The sequence below is a fragment of the Bos javanicus genome, chromosome 25 (genome assembly GCF_032452875.1).
Source record: "Bos javanicus breed banteng chromosome 25, ARS-OSU_banteng_1.0, whole genome shotgun sequence".
Lineage (NCBI taxonomy): Eukaryota > Metazoa > Chordata > Mammalia > Artiodactyla > Bovidae > Bos > Bos javanicus.
The window spans coordinates 9,452,949-9,475,129 of record NC_083892.1 but is presented as its reverse complement, the minus strand read 5'-3'; the positions used below and the strand labels follow the sequence as shown (position 1 = coordinate 9,475,129).

At 52.2% G+C, this 22,181-nt stretch overlaps 2 protein-coding genes across 4 annotated transcripts in view; one reads left to right on the top strand and one right to left on the bottom strand.

The window, feature by feature from the left end:
* The window catches only part of TVP23A (trans-golgi network vesicle protein 23 homolog A), a 44,965-nt gene extending 40,092 nt beyond the window's left edge, over positions 1-4,873 (top strand). Inside the window, exons 6-9 of one of the 2 annotated variants that reach the window (XM_061401121.1) lie at positions 60-188; positions 1,058-1,186; positions 2,404-2,463; positions 3,607-3,842. In XM_061401121.1, the coding sequence (XP_061257105.1) occupies positions 60-188; positions 1,058-1,186; positions 2,404-2,463 (318 nt within the window). In that variant the 3' untranslated portion in view covers positions 3,607-3,842. Of the gene's footprint in view, positions 1-59; positions 189-1,057; positions 1,187-2,403; positions 2,464-3,606 lie in introns of both variants that reach the window. The other variant, XM_061401122.1, reaches the window with a different exon arrangement.
* NUBP1 (NUBP iron-sulfur cluster assembly factor 1, cytosolic) lies at positions 3,732-21,897 on the bottom strand. 2 transcript variants are annotated; one of them, XM_061401118.1, is made up of 11 exons: positions 21,790-21,897; positions 21,606-21,710; positions 19,705-19,838; positions 14,146-14,214; positions 11,522-11,554; positions 10,696-10,786; positions 9,943-10,097; positions 8,254-8,364; positions 7,892-7,994; positions 4,746-4,829; positions 3,732-4,021 (listed from the first exon to the last, which is right to left on the bottom strand). In XM_061401118.1, exons 1-11 carry the CDS (start codon positions 21,806-21,808, stop codon positions 3,963-3,965), a joined length of 963 nt encoding a protein of 320 aa, XP_061257102.1. In that variant the 5' UTR covers positions 21,809-21,897; the 3' UTR covers positions 3,732-3,962. The 2 variants fall into 2 exon arrangements, with proteins under 2 accessions (XP_061257102.1, XP_061257103.1); XM_061401119.1 differs by lacking the exon at positions 4,746-4,829.
* Positions 21,898-22,181: the final 284 nt, after the last annotated feature.

Below are 22,181 nucleotides of genomic sequence, written 5' to 3'. Positions count from 1 at the left end.
CCACACTCCTTTGGGACCGTTCCTGCGAGTTGTGCAACCGAATCTCTTTCTTGCCGTAGGTCTCTCCAGACATGGTGGCTGCCACAGAGGCGGAAGCGCGGGTCTTCTGGCTCGGCCTCGTCGTCTGTCCCATGATTTGGATCGTGTTCTTTTTTAGCTCCTTATTTTCCCTGAAGCTCAAGTGGCTGGTAAGGCAACACTTGCTCGGATGTCTGTACAGAACTGGCGGTTGTAGAAGTGGGTTTTTGTTCTTGATTGAGCGATCGGTGGATTGAAACAGCTTTATCGAGAAAGAATTCACATACCAGGCAGTGCGCTCATTCTGTGTGTCTGATTCGGGAGCTTCCCAGGTGGCTCAGTGGTAAAGAATCCACCTGCCAAGCAGGAGACAGGTTTGATCCTTGGGTCAGGAAGATCCCCTGGAGAAGGAAAGGGCAACCCACTCCAGTATTCTTGCCTGGGAAATCCCATGGATAGAGAAGCCTCGAGGGCTACAGCCAGCGAAAAAGCGAAAATCGCTCTGTCGTGTCCGATTCTTTGTGACCCCGTGGGCTGTATAGTGGGGTCACAAAGAGCTGGACACGACTGAACGACTGAACAACAGCAACAAGTCTGTTCTCAGGGTTGTGCAGCCAGCACCACAGTCAGTTTTAGGAAATTTTTATCACCCCTGGAGATCCTGAGCCCTTTAGCCATGACCCTCCCCATGCCTCTGTTCCCCTAGCCCCTGTCGTGAAAGTGTTAGTCGCTCAGTCATGACCAACTCTTTGTGATCCCATGGACTGTGGCCTGCCAGGCTCCTCTGTCCAGGGAATTCTCCAGGCAAGAATACTGGAGTGGGTAGCCAATCCCTTCTCCAGAGGATCTTCCCAACCCAGGAATCAAACCAGGGTCTCCCGCATTTCAGGCAGATTCTTTACCACTGAACCACCAGGGAAGCTCTCCATAAAGGTTGCCGAACACTGGTGAGCGTGGGCCGGAAACACTCCTGCTTGGTTTGGGAGGAACATTTCAATCTGTGCTCTCAGGAGAATGACCTCTGTTTGTTTAAGTGCAGGCCCTCGTGATAGCTGGGATCTCTCTCCAAGCCGCCAACCTGTATGGCTACGTCCTGTGTAAGATGGGAGGCGAGAGCAACATCAGCAAAGTCACAGCCAGTTTTCTGTCCCAGACGGTGTTCCAGACGGTGAGTTACTCAAGTCTGACTCCTGGACCCCTGATCTCCAGACACTTGGAAGTCCTGGAGGCCTGCTGGCAGTGGCAATTTATGATGGTTTTCTGTATCAGCCAGGCTGCCAGTGTTAGCTGGGTTTTTGTTTGTGGTTTGTGGTTAAAATGTGCACAACAAAATTTACCCTTTTAGTCATTTTTAAGCGTACAGTTCAGTATACCCACATCATCATGCTGCCACAACTCTTTCATCCAAGCAAACTCTGTACCCACTAAACATTTAACTCATTCTCCACCCTCCCCAACCCCAATAAACTCCAGGCAACCACCTACTTTCTACCCACAGGAGTCTGACTAATGTAGGGACCTCACGTAAGTGGAATCACACAGCGCTTGTCATTTTGTGATTGCCATTGTTGGTTTAGAGTGATTTCTTTAAACTACAGAGGGCTTCCTTGGTGACTCAAGACAGTGAAGAGTTTGCCTGCAGTGGAGGAGACCTGGATTCGATCCCTGGGTTGGGAAGCTCCTTTGGAGAAGGGAATGGCAACCCACTCCAGTATTCTTGCCTGGAGAATTCCATGGACAGAGCCTGGTGGGCTACAGTCTATGGGGTCACAAAGTGTCGGATACCACTGACGTGACTAACACTACTACTATTACTACTACTACCCAGGTGGCTCAGTGGTAAAGAATCTGCCTGCCAATGCAGAAGATGTGGGTTCTATCCCTGGGTGGGAAGGATCCCCTGGAGAAGGAAATGGCAACCCACTCCAGTATTCTTGCCTGGAGAATTCCATGGACAGAGGAGCCTGGTGGGCTACAGTCCATGGGGTTGCAAAGAGTGGGACATGACTTAGGAAGTGGCAACCCACTCCAGTATTCTTGCCTGGAGAATTCCATGGACAGAAGAGCCTGGTGGGCTACAGTCCACAGGGTCACAAAGAGTCTGACATGACTGAAAGACTAAACAACAATAGAATTAAAGCCGTTACAATTTTTTTAAACCTAGCCTGAGTTCTAGAAGCAACAAACAGATCGTCTAAATGTGACCAGGCTCTTCCTGAAATGGTTCGAGCTATCTTAAGTGTGAACAGTGCAGCTTTAAGCCAAGACTTCGAGCAAGCAGCCCTGAAGGCTTTCAGTTCACCGTGGGCTTGCTCTGGCCTTGATTCGGCAGCCAGGGCACGCACACGTGGGACAGAAAGCCAGGGCTGTCTCTTCCCCTTGCAGGCCTGTCCCAGTGACTTTCAGAAGCCTGGCCTCGAGGGGCTGGAGATTCACAAGCATTAGGTAAGCAGTGGGGTCAAGATGGTGGCCTGGATGGTGCGGGGCTAGGGGCTCTCGTGGAAGCGTGGCTCCCCTGGGCTCAGCTGGGCCTCCCAGCGGGCCCAAGCAGTCTGTGTGCACAGTTGGGGGTGGGGGTAGACCAACCTGTGTACTGGGCCTTCCTGGGCTGGGTGGCCTCACAGCCCTTTAGAGGGGTCCCACCTGCCTCACCTTAAACAGGTACAGATTTGACCCTGGGCAGGCCAGGGGGGCAGGTGAAGAGAGGAGTGGGAAAGAACAGGGGGACGTGTGCCCCTTCCACTTCCGTGCCCGAGTCAGAGGGGAAACAGGAATTTCCTCTTTCCTAAGCTGCTCTCAGTTCCTGGGAGTCTTTCAAACAGTGAGCGTCTCAGGGCAATAAGGCTCTCTTACACTTTGGATCTCTCCTTTCATGCAACTTGAAAAACCCTGCAAATTGTCGTGTCTGGCACTGGAAATTGCCAGATATACATGCTGTGCTTAGTCAGTTGTGTCCGACTCTTTGTGACCCCATGGACTGTAGCCTGCTGGGCTCCTCTGTCCATGAGGATTCTCCAGGCAAGAATACTGGAGTGGGTTGCTATGCCCTCCTCCAGGGATCTTCCTGACCCAGGGCTCAATCCTGGGTCTCCTGCATTGCAGGGGGATTCTTTACCAGCTGAGCCACCAGGGAAGCCCACTGCCAGATACAGTAAGCACATAATTCCTGTATGGGGTGTCTGCACTGACCCCCAGTTCTGTTCATGCGGGTGATTCACGGGTTTTTGACTGTGCGGCTGCATCCTGTGCACTGAGCTCGGCCCAAGCCCCAGTGGGAGGCTCTGTCGCTATTTGAATTTTTCCTCTGAGAAAAGCGTAGGGTCTGCGCTACACTCTCAATGGTAAAGAATCCGCCTGCCAATGCAGGAGACTTGGGTTTGACCCCTGGGTTGGGAAGATTCCCTGGAGTAGGAAATGGCAACCCACTCCAGTGTTCTTGCCTGGAGCATTCCATGGACAGAGGAGCCTGGTGGGGCTACAGCCCATGGGGGCTGCAAAGACTTGGACATGACTTAGTGATTAAACCACAAGAACGACGCTGCAGCGAAACCACACATTCCTCCCTTTATCCCTTTGGTTCTTTTTCAGGCTTATTTTCCGAGGCAGCAAAGGCACAAGTGAGATGTTCTGTGACGGGACAGCTTCCGACAGAGAAGAGAATTCCATGACCCACGAGCTGCTGGGTTTCACGAGAAGCAGGCCTCGGGGCAGAGGTTTGAGGAGCTGTTTTTATTTTTCAAATGACGCATCTGTAAAGAATGCCCTTTACATACGTTCTAAAGGGAAGGTGTACAAATGCTAGATGATTAAAGTGTCTCTGTAAAGTGATGTCACGCCATGCCCGGGGCTGGTCCCTTTCTGCCTGTGACCCACGCGCTGTCCCCACGCTGGCCAGGCGTGACGGGATGGGTCGTGCTGCTTCCGTTCTTTCACAGCCTCCTGTCTCAGGAGCCGACGAGGTTCTCTCCTTCTGGCAGACGCTGACTACAGAACTCCTGGATTCCTGGAAAACAGGACGGCAGGCGCAGAAGCACTGGGGGCTTTCGGTGGCCCTACCCTGTGCTGGCGAGCCCGCGTCTGAATGGGGCGGAGTCCCAGGTGGCTTAATTCACCCCAGAGTCCCATCTCAGCTGATGCCCTGAATCTCTGCAAGTGAGCCCAGTACGCTGGCTGCCCGTCTGTGGTTACAGCCATGGCTGGAGGCCTCCTGTCGGCCCGTTCTCCAGAATAAGGATCCCGGAAATGCTGCTGCTTACACTGGACACCATTTCACTAGGCCGGCAGGGCTCAGCCACAAGCCTGGAGCTTTAACTACCAACACATCTGCCTCAACCTCAAGGCCTCTGACAGCTGCCCATTGACTGAATCAGGCCTGCATCTGGGTCTGGTTTGGCTCACTGTGCTTTTTTTTCCCCCTTCTTAAATTCTTTTTACAGTTTTACTGAGGTGTAACATTAATATTTCCTATACTGTAAACTTCACCCTCACCGTGCTTTTAAGCTATGACTTAGTTCATAACACTGATGGACTGGAAGATCTTCCCAGACTCCTGGCTTCCTGGGCTGAGGGGGTCATCCCAGACCCCTCCACCCCCATGTCCCCATGGAGGCGGCATGGCCATTCATGACCCTGAATGGGATCTTCTCACTCCCAAGCCCACTCTGCTCATGTGCGTCCCTTCCTGGCCCCGTGGCCCTCTGGATTCACAGGTCCCCTTAAGCACTTACTCTGAATTATACTTCTGTAGGCGACAGTGGCTGGTGAATCTGGTGCTTCTACCAAAAAAGACTGTCCTTTGTCGCAGCTCTTACCTTAAAGAAACAAAGGAAAAATTAAAACCCACAAAGAGAACACAGTGGTGACCTGAACCTGTGCCTGTGACACCGAAGATCTCGGGCCCACCTCTCTCGTAATGAAGATCAAAGCTGAGACAGAACGTCAGGGTCTCTGGGACCTCGCCTGCCTCCCCTCCACCCAGCAGCGAGTCGGGCTGGCGTTGCCTCATGGCTCTGACCTGTGCCTGGGCAATGCTGGTGTGTGTGTGTGTGTGTGTGTGCGCGCGCACGCCTGAGAACCCTCTGGGTGAAGTGTGGCAAATGCAGGTTCCAGGGCCCCATAAAGAACAGATTTAGCAGCTCCTGGGTGGGCCCGGGAACCTGCATTTAAAAAAGATTGATTCATTCTCCAGTAAGAAGATAATGAAGACTCAGAGTGAAAGAGTATGGAGGACAGAAGGTTACACCGTGAAGAATGAGTTCAAGGGAAGCTACTGGGGTGTCAGCTGTCTTTCTAGAAATAAGTAAGTGTGGCGTATGCATTAAGTAAGTGTGGCGTATGCATACATATACACACTCAAGTATTTTTTTAAAAAATGCTTGGGAGGATGCACATATTCCACTCATTGCTTTCTCCCTCTGTAACTGTATCTTGAAGGTCACTGCACCTTGGCATCAACCCATCCAGGTGGGCATGGGGGGTCCTGGGCCGGGGGGAGCTCCTCTCCTGTCTGGTCCTGAGTAGACCCTGCCCCCACCCCCCCAGCCCCCGTCCCTGCTAGAGAAGCTGGATCAGTGGTCCCACAACCCACCGCTGCTCCCCAGCCTCTGGGGGGACCCTGGCCAGGCCAACTGCAGATCAACTGTCTCCCCAGCACGTTGCTGGGTAAGACAGGGACACCCGAGGGTTTGGGGGTGCTGAGAGGGGCCCCATGCACTGGCCTGCACACTTCGGGTAGAAGCAGCTAGGGAAGCCTCCGAGTTCCTGCTCGAAGACCAGGTCTGGGAGGTCACGGGTCCCACAGAACGCTCGTGGGGCCACTTCCTCCTGATGTTCACCCAGTGTCCTCTCACTCCTCGTCCTCCCCTCCCCAGGAGACCTGCCCGAACCCTCACACCTTGCTCTGGTTGGCTCCCCACCACCACAAACCTACCGTCTCCCTGCCCTGTCCAAGACCGCCCCCCTCGTGTACGCCATCCACCCGTGCAGTCCCCACGGTGGCTCCATCACATCCCCACCTAACACGTGAGCCTGAGGCTCAGAGCCCCGCAAGGACCTGCCCGAGCCCAGAGCCAGTGGAGGGGCGATGGGGGTGGGGGGTCCAGGCCTGGGGTGAGGGCCCAGGGGGCTGGGATCCCGACACCAAAGCCTGGCAGCTCCCTCGCTGCATGTTTGCACAGGGGCTGCGCATGGCCTCCAGTCTCCCTGGTGATGGGGCGGCTCCCTCACTGAACAAAGCGGTTCTGGGGGCCTTGGCAGCCTCACTGGGCCCTGTCTGCCTTGCCGCAGCCCATGGCAGTGTTCACCCCCATCCCTTCCCACGCTCGCTGCCCCCGGCTGTGCGGTTTCAACTGGAGGCGAGGTTTGGGGAGGTGCGCCCTGTCACACGGGAGTGCCCACTGGACGGCACCGTGTCCTTGCAGCTCAGCACTGAGCCCCGAGGCCGCCGTCCAGCCACCTCTCCTACCAGTGCCTCTGAGGACTGAGGCCGCCACAGCCTGCAGCTGGCGGGAGTGAGCACTCAGGCCCGCTGCCCACCTAGCCCTGCATGCTCGCATGGCCAGCCTGCCTCCAGGGGCGGTACCTGCTCCTACGACCCCAAGGGACACGCTGGTCAATGCAAAGACAACACTCGGGAAGGCTGGAAAAGCAGCCAGAGTTGTTTCCCGGGGGGAACCAGGTACCACAGGTGCTGCTGGATGTGGGCACCATCGAGGAGGCTCCAGAAGCCCCCCTGCTGGGCTCCCAGGCACTCTGGGGTCTTCACGCCCCCCTCCTCGGGGCAGGCCTCCTCCACACTGTGCTCTCGGCCCCCTCTAGGCCATCCCCCCATCATGGACATGGCCCCCTCTGCTCCTGACCTCTCACCAGCTGACATGCTAAGGCTCTGCCTGTTCCACACAGTGCCAGCAGGGAGCCGGCTCTCCCATGCTCACTGGCCCTGGGTGGCATCCCCAGCTCCCCAGGGGGGTCATGCTGGGCAGCATGGACGTCAGGGACACCTCCTCCTCCCCACCTGCTCCAGCCTGTCACTTCCCCTCTCTGTGTCCCTTCCTCTCCACGCTGATGCCCGGCTCGGTCCGGCCCTAACCATCTCCCAACCAGTGCAAGTGGCCCACGGCCTCAGCCTCTAAACACACACAGCAACCCCCTCCCCGGTCTCATTTCCTGACAGCTGGGGTCCAAACCGTGAGGCTTGGCTGCAGAGCTGTCCACACCAACTCCCCGACAGTCTCCCTTGCCCCCTTAGGCCTCATCTGCAAAACCTCACTGCCCCACTTCCTCGTCACAGACACATCTAACTGCAGCAAGCCCGACTCTGTTATGGTGGGGAAAGAAAGTCGGTGGTGGGTGTCACTGAAAGAGGGGATGGCTGTCCCCAACTCCACGCAGCAAGCTGATGCCCTGGAGTGAGTGTGGTGTGGAGATGGGGGCCCCAAGGACTCTGGTACCCAGAGAGGTGCACAACCCTTGAAGGCAGGCCAGCAACGTGCCCTCCTGCTCACCCATCCGGGCATCAAGAGGGCTGTGCCGGGCTTCCCTGCAGACAGGTCAAGGTTGGTTGCCCTTCCTCATGGTTCTCAAGGCTAATTCTGTCGATGACTTTCACGTCAGGACCTAATTCCTGTGTGAAACAGGACTCGAATACATGCCCTCGCCTCCTCCCCCTGGTCACCCCCGCCTGGCCCCTCTCCATGCTGACTTCCTCTCCTCCCGCCCCCTGCACCAGGTGCCTCCATGACCAGTCTCTCCTCCACCCTTGTGGGCCCTTCCCGCCTCCCCGAGGCCCTCCTGCTCCCTCACCACACGCCCACGTGTTTCCCTGCTGCTCTCAGCTGGAGGGCGCACGGGCCCCATGCGGGAGGGACGCACCCACCTATGCGTGGATCCAGAGGCACTTTGCCAAGCAGTGGGATCTTCAGGTCCTGGCACATGGCCTCCGCACCCCCTGTTGTTGGTGGGAATATCTGAGACTCTTTCTGAAAGGCAATGTGAAAGGGGGAGGAATCCTGAGTTTGTGTCAGAGTTGTATGAATAGACCACACTTTAAACAAACTTTAAATAAAAAAAGGCTCTTCTGAGTGTGAAAAGAATTTCCATTAAACCGGCAACAGAGGGTTTTTTTTTTAAACTATTCCAGTTCCCAAATGATGGGGAAAGCAGAAATGGTTTCCCAGACACCTGACCCACCATCTCCCCAAGCGTGGAGGCTGGGACCTGGGGGGAATGTGCTCTCACCTGGCATTTGGGGCAGATGAAGCCGCTCATGTTCTCCACCACCCCAATGATGGGCAGCTTCACCTTGTGGCAGAAGCTGATCTCTTTCCGGACATCCTGGAGTGACACTTCCTGTTAAGGTTCCAGAAGACTGGTTATTTCAGAGTCTGGGCACAAAGAGGGAACGATTGCGTGGTGGAGGGACGGCTGCAGGGCCACGGCGTCACTGTCGTGAAGCTTTAGAGACTCTGTATGTAAGGGCTTCCCTGGTGGCTCAATGGTAAAGAACCTGCCTGCCAATGCAGAATTGCAGAGAGTCAGACACGACTTAGCGACTGAATAACAACCGTTCCATGAGTGTTTCATGCAACCAAGTGTGAGCCCTGTTTTAGCCCAGGGCAGGGGCAGCCTGCAGGCTCGCCTGGCTGCCCTGTTTTCATAGATTGAGTTCTTCTGGAGCACAGCCTGACCACCACATTACCTCTGGCCACTTTCATCCCATAATGGTACCACTGGGGAGCTGGGACAGAGACCCTGTGATCCGAAAGCCTGAGATAGTTCCCCTCTGGCCCTTAACAGAAAAAGTCTGCTAGCCTCTGACCTTGGTTATCATGACCACAACTTTATGGACCAAAAGAAAATAAGGAATATTACCTGGTTTGGAGCCCTGCGAATTCACTTCTGGACCCTATGTGCCTTACAGCGAGAGGAGCGTGGGTAATCAGAGCTTAGTACCCTCCCCAATCCATCTGTAATTTTATTGCAGACACATGTCCAAGTGTTGTGTGCTATCAAGCACAGCTCTAACAGTCGTGCGCCCCCAGTGGACCCAGGCTTTGAGTCTATTCTCCTGAGGCCCACGTTTGCCTCTTGAGCCCTTGGAGGCTGGGGTGCAGACAAAAGGGCTTGGCTAGAAAGTAAACCCGCTGGTACTAAGCATCTCCGTAGGGTGCCTCTGGTTCTCTCCCTAGTGTCCTCTAAAAGCCCTGCTTCCTCAAAAATGACCCCCAAAGAAAGCCAGCTGCTGCATGTGCAAGGCTCCGAGGGAGTGGGTGTGCCCAGCGTGAAGTCCCGTTTTCTGGAGAAGTGACAGACACAGAAGCACACACGGTGCATCCTCACCGCTTCCGGAATGGCCACTGCCCTCCTCCTGAACCTAAGGGGGGCTCTGTTTCCTTTCACAGTAAATGTGGTATTGGTGAGGCCACTCTTGTGTCAACTCGATTGCTGCTGTTGCTTTTGACCATTTTTAGAGTGGTTTTAGGCTCACAGAAAGCACACAGTCCCCACACGGGAAGCCTTGCCCGCTGTCAGCACCTGCCATCGGGGTGGACGTCCCAGTTCCACTGTCCCTGAGGTCACTTCTTTGGGACTTGCTCTCGAGAGCACGGCTGGTCTAAGGGTCTAAAAGTGCAGGGCTGGTCGCCCAGCTCTGTTAAATATCCATCAGGAAACATTTCTAATGAAGCATCCGTCTTCTCTCCACCGCCATCCTCGAGCCAGGCCCCCCTCCACCCCTGCTCTAGCCAGCCCCCAAACCAGCCACCTCATGCCTCCCTGTCCACCGACAACGGCTGAACTGAAGACAAACATAAGGTTTCTGCGGATCCCAGCCAGGGTGTTGGGGAGCCCAGGGCCTTGGGCAGTGGGAGAAAAGAGCCCCCTCAGTGCGCTGCAATGTGGACCCCGCTCCGCCCAGCCCTCGCTCACCTGCGGTGTGGTGATGATAACCACCCCGTCGATGTGCGCCGCGGCCAGGTACTGCACCACTGAGAGGTGTTCGTCTGAAGTCCCGGGCGGGGTGTCCACGATGAGGTAGTCCACCTCGCCCCAGTCCACATCTCGGAGGAACTGCTTGATCATGCCTGTGGGGGAGGCCGCGGTGATGCACACTGGCTCCTGTCCTCTGACCCTACAAAAGCACAGCTCCTGACCCTTACGCACAGCTCGTCTATGCGCTCCGTCGGTGGGGTCTGGCAGTGCCTGGGGGCTTGTCCAAAACTAGGGAGGGTCCTCTACTCGCCTCCAGGGTGGCCAGGGAACTGCTAACACCCTGTGATGTGGAGGACCGTCCACCCCCAACTTCCCCAACAAGGGATTGTCTGGCTCGGAACATCACAGCACAGAGGCTGAGGAGCCTTGCCCAGGTTGGCACTTCCGTACCGGCAGCCTGGACACCCTATCAAACTGATACTGACTTCACCCCATATCCTCTTCTCTCTGACAAGAGCACAAACCACCAGAGGGATCATTTCAGGATTAGGTGGGTTTTCAGGAGAGAAAAACCCATCAGAGACATGAAAATTTGTAACATTACATTTATTACATAAAATTGGAATTTCTATGGGCTCTCTTCAACCAGTGAAGAAAGAGGCCACCAGGGACACAGGCCATCCTGATGGGATGGGATTTGCTTCTGCCCCTGGAAGGACGTGATGAGAGACAGAAAGCAGAGTGACAAACCATTTTTCTTTGGTCCCCTCCAGATGACAGCATCGTCGGGGCTGCTGAGTAAGAAACCCACCGACATCACCCCCAAGTTGTCTTCCAGGAACTGGAAAGGATGATGCAAGAGACATTTTACTTCAAACCACAGTGCCAGGCACTTCCCTATGTCTTGTGTCTGAGCGCGGGCGGAAGAAATTGAGGGGGCAAAGTTACTATGTGATGTGAGTATATATTCACTTTTTGAATCCTTAAATCTCTCCCACCCCCAAAAAAATCATTAAAAAAAAAGGTTACCATATTTGGGGGGATTGAAAGAATCACCATACGGCCCTAGGTGGCAATGACAATGAACTCAGCTGAAATAAACAAATACTGTCTCCTCTGAAGGAGGTCACAGAGGATGAGATGGCTGGATGCATCATGACTCAGTGGACATGAGCTTGAGCAAACTTGGGAGACAGTGAAGGACAGGGAAGCCTGGTGTGCTGCAGTCCATGAGGTCGCAAAGAGGCGGGCATGACAGAGCGACTAAACAACAGCAAACGTGCTGTTTTAATCTGGCTGGCCCCGCTTCTGGTTTCATACATAAAGTTTTATTGGAAAAGGGCCACAGTCATTCATTTGCATATCACTACTTTCCATCTACAATGGTGGCAACTGTTTGGCCCACAAACTGGAAAGAGCTACTCTGAGCCAATCTCTGGTCGTAACTGGATCCCCCAGGCCCAGGAAAGTGCCTCAGTGACTACCCGTTGACTGAGAAATAGCCACCGATTGACTGCCCACCACTATCCCTTATGTATACACAACCCTGAAGGGAAGGCCTGGGGTGGGCACTCACCACTGGAGACCAGCCCGAGCCGCTCTGGTGAACCTGCGGGAACAGGAGCCTGTCTCATTTGTGAGAAATTACACACCCTGGTCATGCTTTACACGCAAAGTTTATGCAGTCAGAGGGCAGTTTTATAAATTACGATTCGTTGTCTTAAAGGCTGCCACTGAATTCTTAACAGGCAGTGAATACCAGGGGGTCAGGGTTAGGCGATACAGGTGCATGCTCAGTTGCTCAGTCGTGTCCGACTCTTCGCAACCCTATGGGCTGCAGCCCACCAGGCTCCTCTGTCCATGGGATTTTCCAGGCAAGAATACTGTAGTGGGTGGGTTGCTGTGCCCTCCTCCAGGGGACCTTCCCAACCCAGGGATGGAACCTGTGTCTCTTGTGTCTCCTGCATTGGCAGGCGGGTTCTTTACCACTAGTACCACCTGGGAAGCCAGAGATACAGATGATAGGGTGCATACGCTTTCCCCTCTGCTTAAATATCGCGTCAGGGAACCGACGTTCATCAGAGTCCAGTATGATCTGGGGGATTTTAAAAGCATGACAGAAACCGGTTGGGGGTTGCTGCGAAGATGCAGGTAACTGAGTGGAGGGACGCCCCTGAGTGACGCAGCGGTCACGGAACCCTCCCGCTGGTGGTCTGAGCTGCTGCCCCAGGGGACAAGGCCTGGAAAAGGGGTGTCGGTGGGAAGCTGGGGCTATTTCAAGACCCAGATGCTTTCCAGTTAGGTGTCACTAACTGCCAGGGTGAGGGCTTCCCTGGTTGTTGAGTGGTAAAGAATCCACCTGCCAAGGCAAGAGACTCAGCTTCCATCCCTGGGTTGGGAAGATCCCCTGGAGAAGAAAATAGCAACCCACTCCAGTATTCTTGCCTGGAGAATCCTACGGACAGAGAAACCTGGCAGGCCTTAGTCCCTGGGGTCAAAGAACAGTTGGATACGACTTAGCGACTAAGCAACAACAAATTGCCAGGGTTGAGGTCCACTCCGACGCTTCTCTATGAAACTGGAACTTATGCAATTTCTAACTGCACATCAGTCTTAGAATTTGTTTCAGGCAACGCTGGAGCCAAAAGAGAAGGCCCATTTTTCCTGGTGACATCTTACTTTTGTAAACAGTTGACTCAGATATAATTCACATACCACACAGTTCACCCAGTTAAAGTGTACACTTAAATGGCTTCAGGAATAGTCACAGAATTGCACATCCATCACCACAATCAACGTCAGAACATTCTGTTTACTCTAAGAAGATACCCTGCACCCCTCAAGTGTCACCCCCAACCACCACGCTTCCCCCCACTCCTAGGTCACCATGGATCTACTGTGTCTACAGAGGTGCCTGTCCCCAACATTTGACAGAAATGCAATTCAGGTAATATGTGACTCTTTGTCACTGGCTTCGAAGTCATACTTCAAAAAAAAAAAAAAAACCCATTAATTCCTATTAATAATCATTCTGTAAGTCACTGGTCTTGAAAGAGGGGGTAAACCCAATGATCCAACAGCACAGGAGAAGAAAAGGGTGGAATTTCTCACCATTTACAATGTTCAGTTTTTATAAATGACTTGTGCGCCGGCTCAGTGGGTAGCACGTGTGTGTGACTGACGATGAAGGGAGACCCACGCTCCAGAGCCTGCTGCCCGCGGGTACGCGGTCAGAGCCATGGTCCCGCTGCTCTGCCTTGACCCCACATGGCATCAGCGCCTCTCAGCACATGGGAAGCAAGTGCCAAGCCCTGAGCAGAGTCCCCAGGGGCTGGCCCCGTCTGCCTGGGCTACTCTCTGCCACCCTGAGGGCCACTCTGCCTGGCCCCACAGGCTATTGGGTACGAGGACAGTCCCCCAGCCCAGCATGCCTTCCTCCTGGCTCTCTGAGCAGGGTGCCCTTGACCACCTCCTCTCAGAGAGCAGCTCCCCGGGCCCCCTCCCTGCCATCTGTCCCATCCCCTCGCTTCACATAGATTCCTATTGTCACCCGTCCTTCCCATGAGGGCAGTTATCTGCCTCGTTCACCTCTGAACGGCAGCACCCAGTGCTTCATAAAGAACGAACCCATCCCGACAGCCCCGGACAAGGCTGGTCCTCCAGGCTGGCTTCAAAACGCAACCCCCTGGGGAGCCCCTTCCTGGCCGGCTCTGCGCACCAGGGTGGGAGGAGGCGGTGGCACCTAGTTTGGCTGCCCCCCGTCCCCCAATCCCACGTCACCCGCCTGCCTCGCAGTCTCACTTCCCCTCACTTCCCCAGTGACCACAGGAGCAGAAAGATTCCCTTGCTTCCAGCCTACGGAGCCCTCGCCAGCCCTGCTCAAGCTTTCCCAGCCAGGACCAAGTTTTCGTGTCTGACTTCTGCATTTGACTTGCTCTTTCCCTTCCCCTCTAAGACGGCATCGAAATGAACACTTCTCAGATGGCTTGGATGAACTTACAGATGGGTTGCCCCCGCCAACACCCCCCCAAACTCACAGCTGTTGTTAAAAGTAGACCCTTGATTGAACCCTCCCTGATGTGGTCACATCCAGGTAAAAATGCACGTGCTCCGCTGACCCCCTGGCTTAGGGTGCACAGCTCAGGGCTCAGGTTCATTGTAAGAAAATATTTCCCGGCGTTTTTTAAATTTTGCTCTTACCTGTTCTCCTTCCAATCCCATGATCTTGGGAATTGACGGCCCGCATATATCGATGTCTAGAAGAGCAACCTGGGGAACGAGAAGAGACCAGGGCAGTGACACAACGCAGGTCCAATCCTCTGGGTGTGCACGATCGGGAGGGGACGGGGTTCAAGCAAAAGAAGGGAGGGGAGAAGACACAGAGAAACCGGGTGGAACATGGACTGAGTGGAGTCTCAGAGTTACAACATTCACTTCCGGGCCTTGGAGACACAGTCAAGACACCCAACAAGTGCAAAGTACATCAACACCCCCATGCTCCCCCCAACCCCTGCCACCCTCAATATGGCCTATTTTCAAGGTGAGCTTATGAACCAGGATGTCAGGTTGTTCACAGATTCAGGTCCAGCTGCTGTTTACCTGGTCTTTACCACATCCTGTGGGGGGGGTGGTGTGTGTGTGTGTGTCCTGGGGGTGTGTGTGTGTGTGTATCCTGGGGTGTGTGTGTGTATGTATCCTGGGGCGTGTGTGTATCCTGGGGGGTGTGTGTGTGTGTGTATCCTGGGGGGTGTGTGTGTGTGTATCCTGGGGCGTGTGTGTGTGTATCCTGGGGGGTGTGTGTGTGTGTATCCTGGGGCGTGTGTGTGTGTATCCTGGGGCGTGTGTGTGTGTGTGTGTCCTGGGTTGTGTGTGTGTGTGTCCTGGGTTGTGTGTGTGTGTGTATCCTGGGGCGTGTGTGTGTGTATCCTGGGGGGTGTGTGTGTGTGTATCCTGGGGCGTGTGTGTGTGTGTCCTGGGGTGTGTGTGTGTGTGTATCCTGGGGCGTGTGTGTGTGTGTGTGTCCTGGGTTGTGTGTGTGTGTGTCCTGGGTTGTGTGTATGTGTGTATCCTGGGGTGTGTGTATGTGTGTATCCTGGGGGGGGTGTGTGTGTGTGTATCCTGGGGCGTGTGTGTGTGTGTGTCCTGGGTTGTGTGTGTGTGTGTATCCTGGGGCATGTGTGTGTCCTGGGTTTTGTGTGTGTGTGTGTGTGTCCTCGGTTGTGTGTATGTGTGTGTGTGTCCTGGGGTGTGTGTGTGTGTGTGTGTGAGATCATTATAACTGCTTTACCAAAGAAGAAACTGCGGCTCAGTCTGGGGTGTGTGTGTGTGTGTGATCATTATAACTCTGCTTTCCCGAAGAAGAAACTGCAGTTCAGAGATGCCCAGAGACTTGTTCAACAAGCAAGGAAGAGAGCTGGGACTTAAACCAAGGTCTCTGGACTCCAATACCAGGGTTCTTCCCACGGATCCGGGGGCCTGGCTAGGAGGGCCGGAGTGGACCCTCCAGCTGAGTTCTGATCAAGCCCTGTTTTCCTGTGATGCTGAAGGTTAACAGTGGCGTAGGTTCAACTTCTAAAGGAGAAAGTAAGAATAAGGAAACACACAGAAGTTCTTTGCTAGTGACATGTCCGGCCCAGGAGGACTCTTTCCACCCCAAATGCCCCGCTTTCCTCATGTGATACGTGAAAAGGTCTGACACAGCTCTCAGAAACTCTCTAAAGAGCAGAGCTATTCATCCTGAAAGCTCTTATGTCTTAGATCCAAAGTGCAGCACCTCTGGGTAACTTTTTAACTTGTCCCAAATTCGTTTCTTGCTTCCCTCTTCCATTCTCTCAACAATCCCTTATGATCACCTCCTGTGATCCTCACATGACCTCACACCGGGGTCAGCAAAGGGGTTCATACACTGGATCACCATCTGCCTCCTGCGCCCTCTGCTGGACCTCAAGAAGAATGCAACAGAACTCATCCTAAAGACCATTCTTGAGGCTTCAGGCTGGTGTGTGTTTAATGGTCCAGAGATTTTACATCAGAGCCTGAGGACCTGGGCAATTACACCATCCCTACAGCCCTAATGGGAGACTTCTGTCAAGGCTCTTGAGTTTCTAGCCTCTCGGTCTAGAATGTCTCACTCTCTTTTGGGAACAGTTTAACCCGTTTCCTATTAAGGAATTATTAATACATCCCCTCCACCCCCAACAGAAGGGGTATCTTGAGTGAAAGATGCAGGAAAGATATCCCGTGCACTCATTCCCGTGGTGGTCTTCACCCCCTCCATACTCCAGGGAGTGGAATGAAGAAATAATGATGATGACTATCAGGGACACTGACTGAGCACTTCCTATGCATCTAGTGTCGTGTTAAGCATTTTACAGCTACAGGTATCACCTCACTCAGGACTGAGTCCCATTTTACAGATGAGAACACTGAGGCAGAGAGTCTGATAACCTGCCCATGGTTACAGCAGTGGTGTGGGCAGTGCTGGGAGGTGATGGTGGGCAGACCGACTCTAGAGCCTGTGTTCTTGGCCACCACACTAGACCTCGCCCCACTCTGGCCCCACAGGTTCAGCTAGACTTCGGACCCTCCCTCTTCTCCAGCAGTTAGACACCCTGCTACTCCATCTCCCCAGCTTTGCTCTCATTTCCTGCCACTGGTTTCAGCCACCGCACTAGCCGTGACCTTGTGGCCCCTCATGGAGACAAGACCAATGTTTCTTGCTGGTTCACCATCACCCTCTGACAACACTCGACTGCTGGTGTAATAACATTCAGACCATGCCTCTTTCCCACGGGAATGTCCTCGTTGGGCGTTAAAACCTCCTGGGCTGGCCCAGCCCCATTCTCGGCTCCTCCACTGTAGCAGCAGCAGCAGCGGCCCTGCCCTGCCCGCCTGTCCAGTCTGCTCCGGCGGTTCTGGCTCTGCGCCTCTGCCTATACCTCCTCCCTCCACCTTCCACCAGCTGCCATCAGAGCCCAAAGGACGCCTTCTCCAACCTGCTGCCCAGCTGGCTCCAGGCAGTCCCTTCTCCCTTTCACCAGATCCCTCGAGCACACCTTAGGTAACAGAAACCAGACTTCAGAGAAGCCCACATTCGTCAGGCAGGCCAATGGGAGTGGCTCCACACATCATAAAACGATCAGAAGAGAAATGAGTTACAAGCGGAATTCAGAGCCACAGTCAATGAGAGAAACACCAAGCTTTCCAGACCCCCTAGTTCCACCTCAGCAAGGTCTCCAGAAGGCCACGGCCTCCCCAGCATTTCAGTCCTCCTGCAACAAAGTTCTTCTCCAGCCAGCACCGGCGCAGCTGGGCTACAAACCAAAGCACCAAACCAGGGGCTGGCGAGCTGCAACCCGGGGGCCAAACCCAGAATGCCACCTATTTTTGTACAGACCACAGCTAAGAATGGCTATTATGTTTTTAGAGTAGGGGAAAAAAATAAAAAGAATATTTTTATTTCATGACATGTGAAAATTATGAAATTCAAAGTTTTATTAGAACACAGCCACAGTCACAGGCTGCTTTTGTGTTAAAGGGGCAGAACTGAGAGTTGCTACAGAAACTGTATAACCTACAAAACCTAAAATAATTACCATCTGGCGCTTTATATAAAAAGTTTGCTGACCTCCAAAGTCAACTCTTTTTTAACCCAATGATTTTAAAAATATATATATTCCTGGAGTCCTCGGTGAGGTGTCTAAGAGGTCATTGTGCATTTGTGTATCTGTGTGTGTGTACACACACTGAGGGCAGGCTGGAATGGTGGGCTTCATTCCCCTGCCCACGGTAGCTGCCTTTACTGGGTTTTTTTCATGCAGGAAATTTAGCCGTTATTTTATTAAGAACTTAGGATGCTATTTCATACTGGAATAGAATGGTTTATCTCACACAAGTAGAAAGTACTGGCATTTATCCAGTTTTTAGTTTTAAAAAAATAACTGGCAATATAGCGCAGTTTTGAAATGTCAATATTAAATTAAAAGTACTCTACAGTCCCTGCTAGTACTATCTTAATAAAAAAGCCACATAAAAGGGAAAAGCCATTAGTCAGTTATAAGACAAGTGTGAAAAGTTAGCCTTTATACATATAAAGTAAATTTCAACATTCAAAATGCAAAAAGAGAAAACTAATTTTCAAAAACTCATCAGTGTATGCAAGAAGGCACACACCAAGGCAGTGGAAAGAACTGAAAATGGTCTGGAACGGCTTTCAACATGAACATAATAAAACTGTTTCTATGTTATACCGAATACCCCTGCAAGGCCCCAAACAGTCCTCTAGTGGAAAAACAGTTGGCAATCTATGCAGAGTTTTGGCAAAACCAAAAAGGTGGAATGCATTCTGTGTTTAAAAAAAAAAAACAAAGAGTATTTATGGTTTCATCAGGTATAACACCATCAGTTCAGTTCAGTAGCTCAGTCGTGTCCGACTCTTTGCGACCCCATGATTCACAGCATGCCAGGCCTCCCTGTCCATCACCAACTCCAGGGTTTTCCTTAAACTCATGTCCATTCAGTCGGTGATGCCATCCAGGCATTTCATCCTCTGTCATCCCCTTCTCCTCCTGGCCCCGATCCCTCCCAGCATCAGGGTCTTTTCCAATGAGTCAATTCTTCGCATGAGGTGGCCAAAGTATTGGAGCTTCCGCTTCAGCATCAGTCCCTCCGATGAACACCCAGGACTGATCTCCTTTAGAATGGACTGGTTGGATCTCCTTGCAGTCCAAGGGACTCTCAAGAATCTTCTCCAACACCACAGTTTAAAAGCATCAGTTCTTCGGTGCTCAGCTTTCTTCACAGTCCAACTCTCACATCCATACATGACCACTGGAAAAACCATAGCCTTGACTAGACGGACCTTTGTTGGCAAAGTAATGTCTCTGCTTTTTAATATGCAGTCTAGGTTGGTCATAACTTTCCTTCCAAGGAGTAAGCTTCTTTTAATTTCATGGCTGCAATCACCATCTGCAGTGATTTTGGAGCCCCCAAAAATAAAGTCTGACACTGTTTCCCCATCTATTTGCCATGAAGTGATCAAAGTGAATACTGGGGTCATGTTCTATGATCAAAGCAAAACTGTATGAGGCCCAATGAATAACCTGTATTTTCTTTTTTTTTAATATCACAGGGACTGCAAATTTCCAGTTGACCTTTTTGGTAAAAAATTTTCTCTTCCTCTCCCTCTCATACCTCTTATTCAAGCTGAAATTCTGAGAGCAGCCCCGGGGAATCTGAATTTTCCTGTCCCCTGTGTACGTGGGTGTGAGTGAATGGCCTAGGTCAGGGGTCAGCAAATGTTTTCTTCAAGGGCCAAATGGAAAGTGTTTTAGGCTTTGTGGGCAAAATCCAGGATGATATGTAGGTTCTAATGTAACATTGTAAAAACAACCATTTATAAACGTAAAAACCACCAAAGCTCACAGGCCATAAGAAGACAGGCTCTTGTTGGCAGACCCCTGGCTAGAAAAGACAGAAAAGGGGTTTCATAAAGACCCATAAAGAGCAAGAAGCTTGAACTGAACATAATAAATAATCAGCAAGACTAGAAAAATGTACACCTGGTATCCATGTTCATGGCTAGAGAATCCAATGAAATATTCATTTCATTGCTCAACTCCCTTGCATTTCCTTGTTCCCTCTGCAGGGATATAAATTCCAAAGAGGCCAATTCAGCTGTTGCTAAGAGTCAGCCCCCTGCCAGCCATCATGAGCCCTGAGAAAGGAAGGAGCCTCTCCCAGTTTTCCCCAAGGTCCCACCTGCGTGTTTTCATCCTCTGCTAGGCCGTGGGCCAGGTGGGCGCTAAATGTGCTTTTCCCAACGCCGCCTTTCCCAGACAACACCAAGATCTTGTGTTTCACGGTCTTCATTTTTTCTTTGATTTCCTCTATGGCTGCAAAGAAAGCAAGTCAGGTGACCAAACTCCTGACTCAGTCTTTCAGTTTTTAAGTTTTTACTGCAGTAGAGTTGATTTACAATGTTATGTTAGTTTCTGCGGTAAAGTGAGTCAGTTATATCTGTACATATATCTACTTTTCTTTAAGATTCTTTTCCCATATAGGTCATTACAGAGTACTGCTCAGTTTCCTGTACTATACGGCAGGACCTTATTAGTTACCTATTTTATATATAGTGGTGTGTATATGTCAATCTCAATCTCCCAATTTATCACCCCCCTGCCCCGCCCCAGTACCATAAGTTTGTTTTCTACATCTGTGACACTATTTCTGTCTTGTATATAAGTTCATTTGTACCACTCTTTTAGATTCTACATATAAACAATATCATGTGATATTTGTCTTTCTTGGAATGTCGCTCTTCTGATGGGCTGGAAGGAGGTAAGTGCTCGACTACTTCAAGGGATCGTGAGTGAAACAGCACCTCACCAATGGTAGTAATAAGAGCTACAAAAAATCCAAAAAAGCCCCCAAAACAAACCCACACGGCTACTAGCACATATGAGAGTTCCTTACTTCTTGGTTTACTCATTTGTCTCCTCTGCTGCTGCTGCTGCTCAGTCACTTCAGTCGTGTCCGACTCTGTGTGACCCCAGAGACGGCAGCCCACCAGGCTCCCCCGTCCCTGGGATTCTCCAGGCAAGAACACTGGAGTGGGTTGCCATTTCCTTCTCTACTAGAATATAAAGCCCATGAAGCAGGGAACTCAGCAGTGTTCATACTATATTCCCAGGTCCAGAACACAGCTCTGAATGCAGTAGTGATTCCCAACCTGGGGGCAAACCCCACCAGGACGCATTTGGCAGCGTCTTGGGGTATTTTTGGTTGCCATGGGAAGGAGTGCTGCCCACATGTAGCGGGTAGAGGCCAGGAATGCTGCTAAATGTCCTACTATGTTCAGGGCAGAGACACACTCACAACAAAGAATTATCCAGCCCTGAATGTCAGGAGGGCTGGGAGTGAGATGCTGACAAATACTGCAGGCACTTAGTACCTGTCATGATAACCATCATTATTACACATTTGTAATACTATGTCTTCAGTATTTCCTCCTAGTTCAAAGCCTTAAAACACTGTAACTGTTTTTCGCCAGTTTGCTGTGGAAACGGAGGATCAGAGAGGTTAAAGCTTAAAAATAAGACAGATGACCTCATCTGTCTCAATCACAGCTGTGTACCCAGCACAGAACACTGTGCCTGCAAGTGATTAATTCATACTTATGTTGAATTCATGGGAGAAGAGCTCCTCAAAAAGAAAGGAAATTTTGTCCAAAAAAAAACCAGCTGGCAGAGCTAGGATCTAAGCCCAGGCTCCCTGACTTCAAAGTTTATATCCTATTCAGGCTGGCGCCGCCCTCCTTCCGACCAATTCCACTTGCTGTCACTCAAACTTTTCGTCCCACCCCCTCACCCTGCCCACTTTCACCCCTGCCCCGCCCCTCCCGAGACCCCTATGGACTCCACGCCAGTCACGGATTCAGGCTCCGCCCCGACCCCGCCGATTTTTTCCACGTTCTTCCCCTCCGGGCTCCGCTTCTGTCACTCATTCCTCAAGCCCCGCCCCTTATCTGCAGGCGTTCCTCACGCCCGCCCCCTCTGGGCCCCGACCCTGTCACTCATCCTTACCCCTCCCACTCCATCTACGCCCCGCCTCTTCCGGAATCGCGCTTTTCACTTCCCATTCAAGCCTTGCCCCTTTCTCACCCGGGTCCGCGGAAGCACCAGCTCCAGAAGCGCAGAGCCGCTGGTTGGGGCACCCCTGACATGAGGCCCCTCGACCTGCCTGAGCACTGTCGGCCCCTGGACAGTCTGCGCGGAGACAGGATCACAGTTAGAATGGCTCCTCTCCTTTCAGCTCCCCCTACCCGAGCCCCCTCCGCGCGCTCACCGTGAGGCACCTCCTCCATTCTGCTGCTCTGGACGCTTACGCGTTCACCGGAAACCGCGGTTGCATATTTCCGTCTCGTGGCGCTCAATCTGACCCTCCAGCTGCGTGATATAAGTCTCCGAAAGAGGACTTTGCGCACGCGCAAACCCTGTGGCAGGTGCTTAGGGAGGTTTTCTGTTCCTTTTAAAACTGAGCCTCGGTTATCTATCATAAATACTTCAGCGTGTCTGCTAGAAACAAAGGGGTTTCCCTACATCAATGCCATTTTGATACCCAAGAGATTTGATTGACGCAAAGCTGTTAGCTTATATACACTTTTATTTTCAAGTTAAGGAGGAGCCTGCCATCCTCACTCCCCCAATCCCCTTGATTAAATTCAGGTTAAAGTTTTT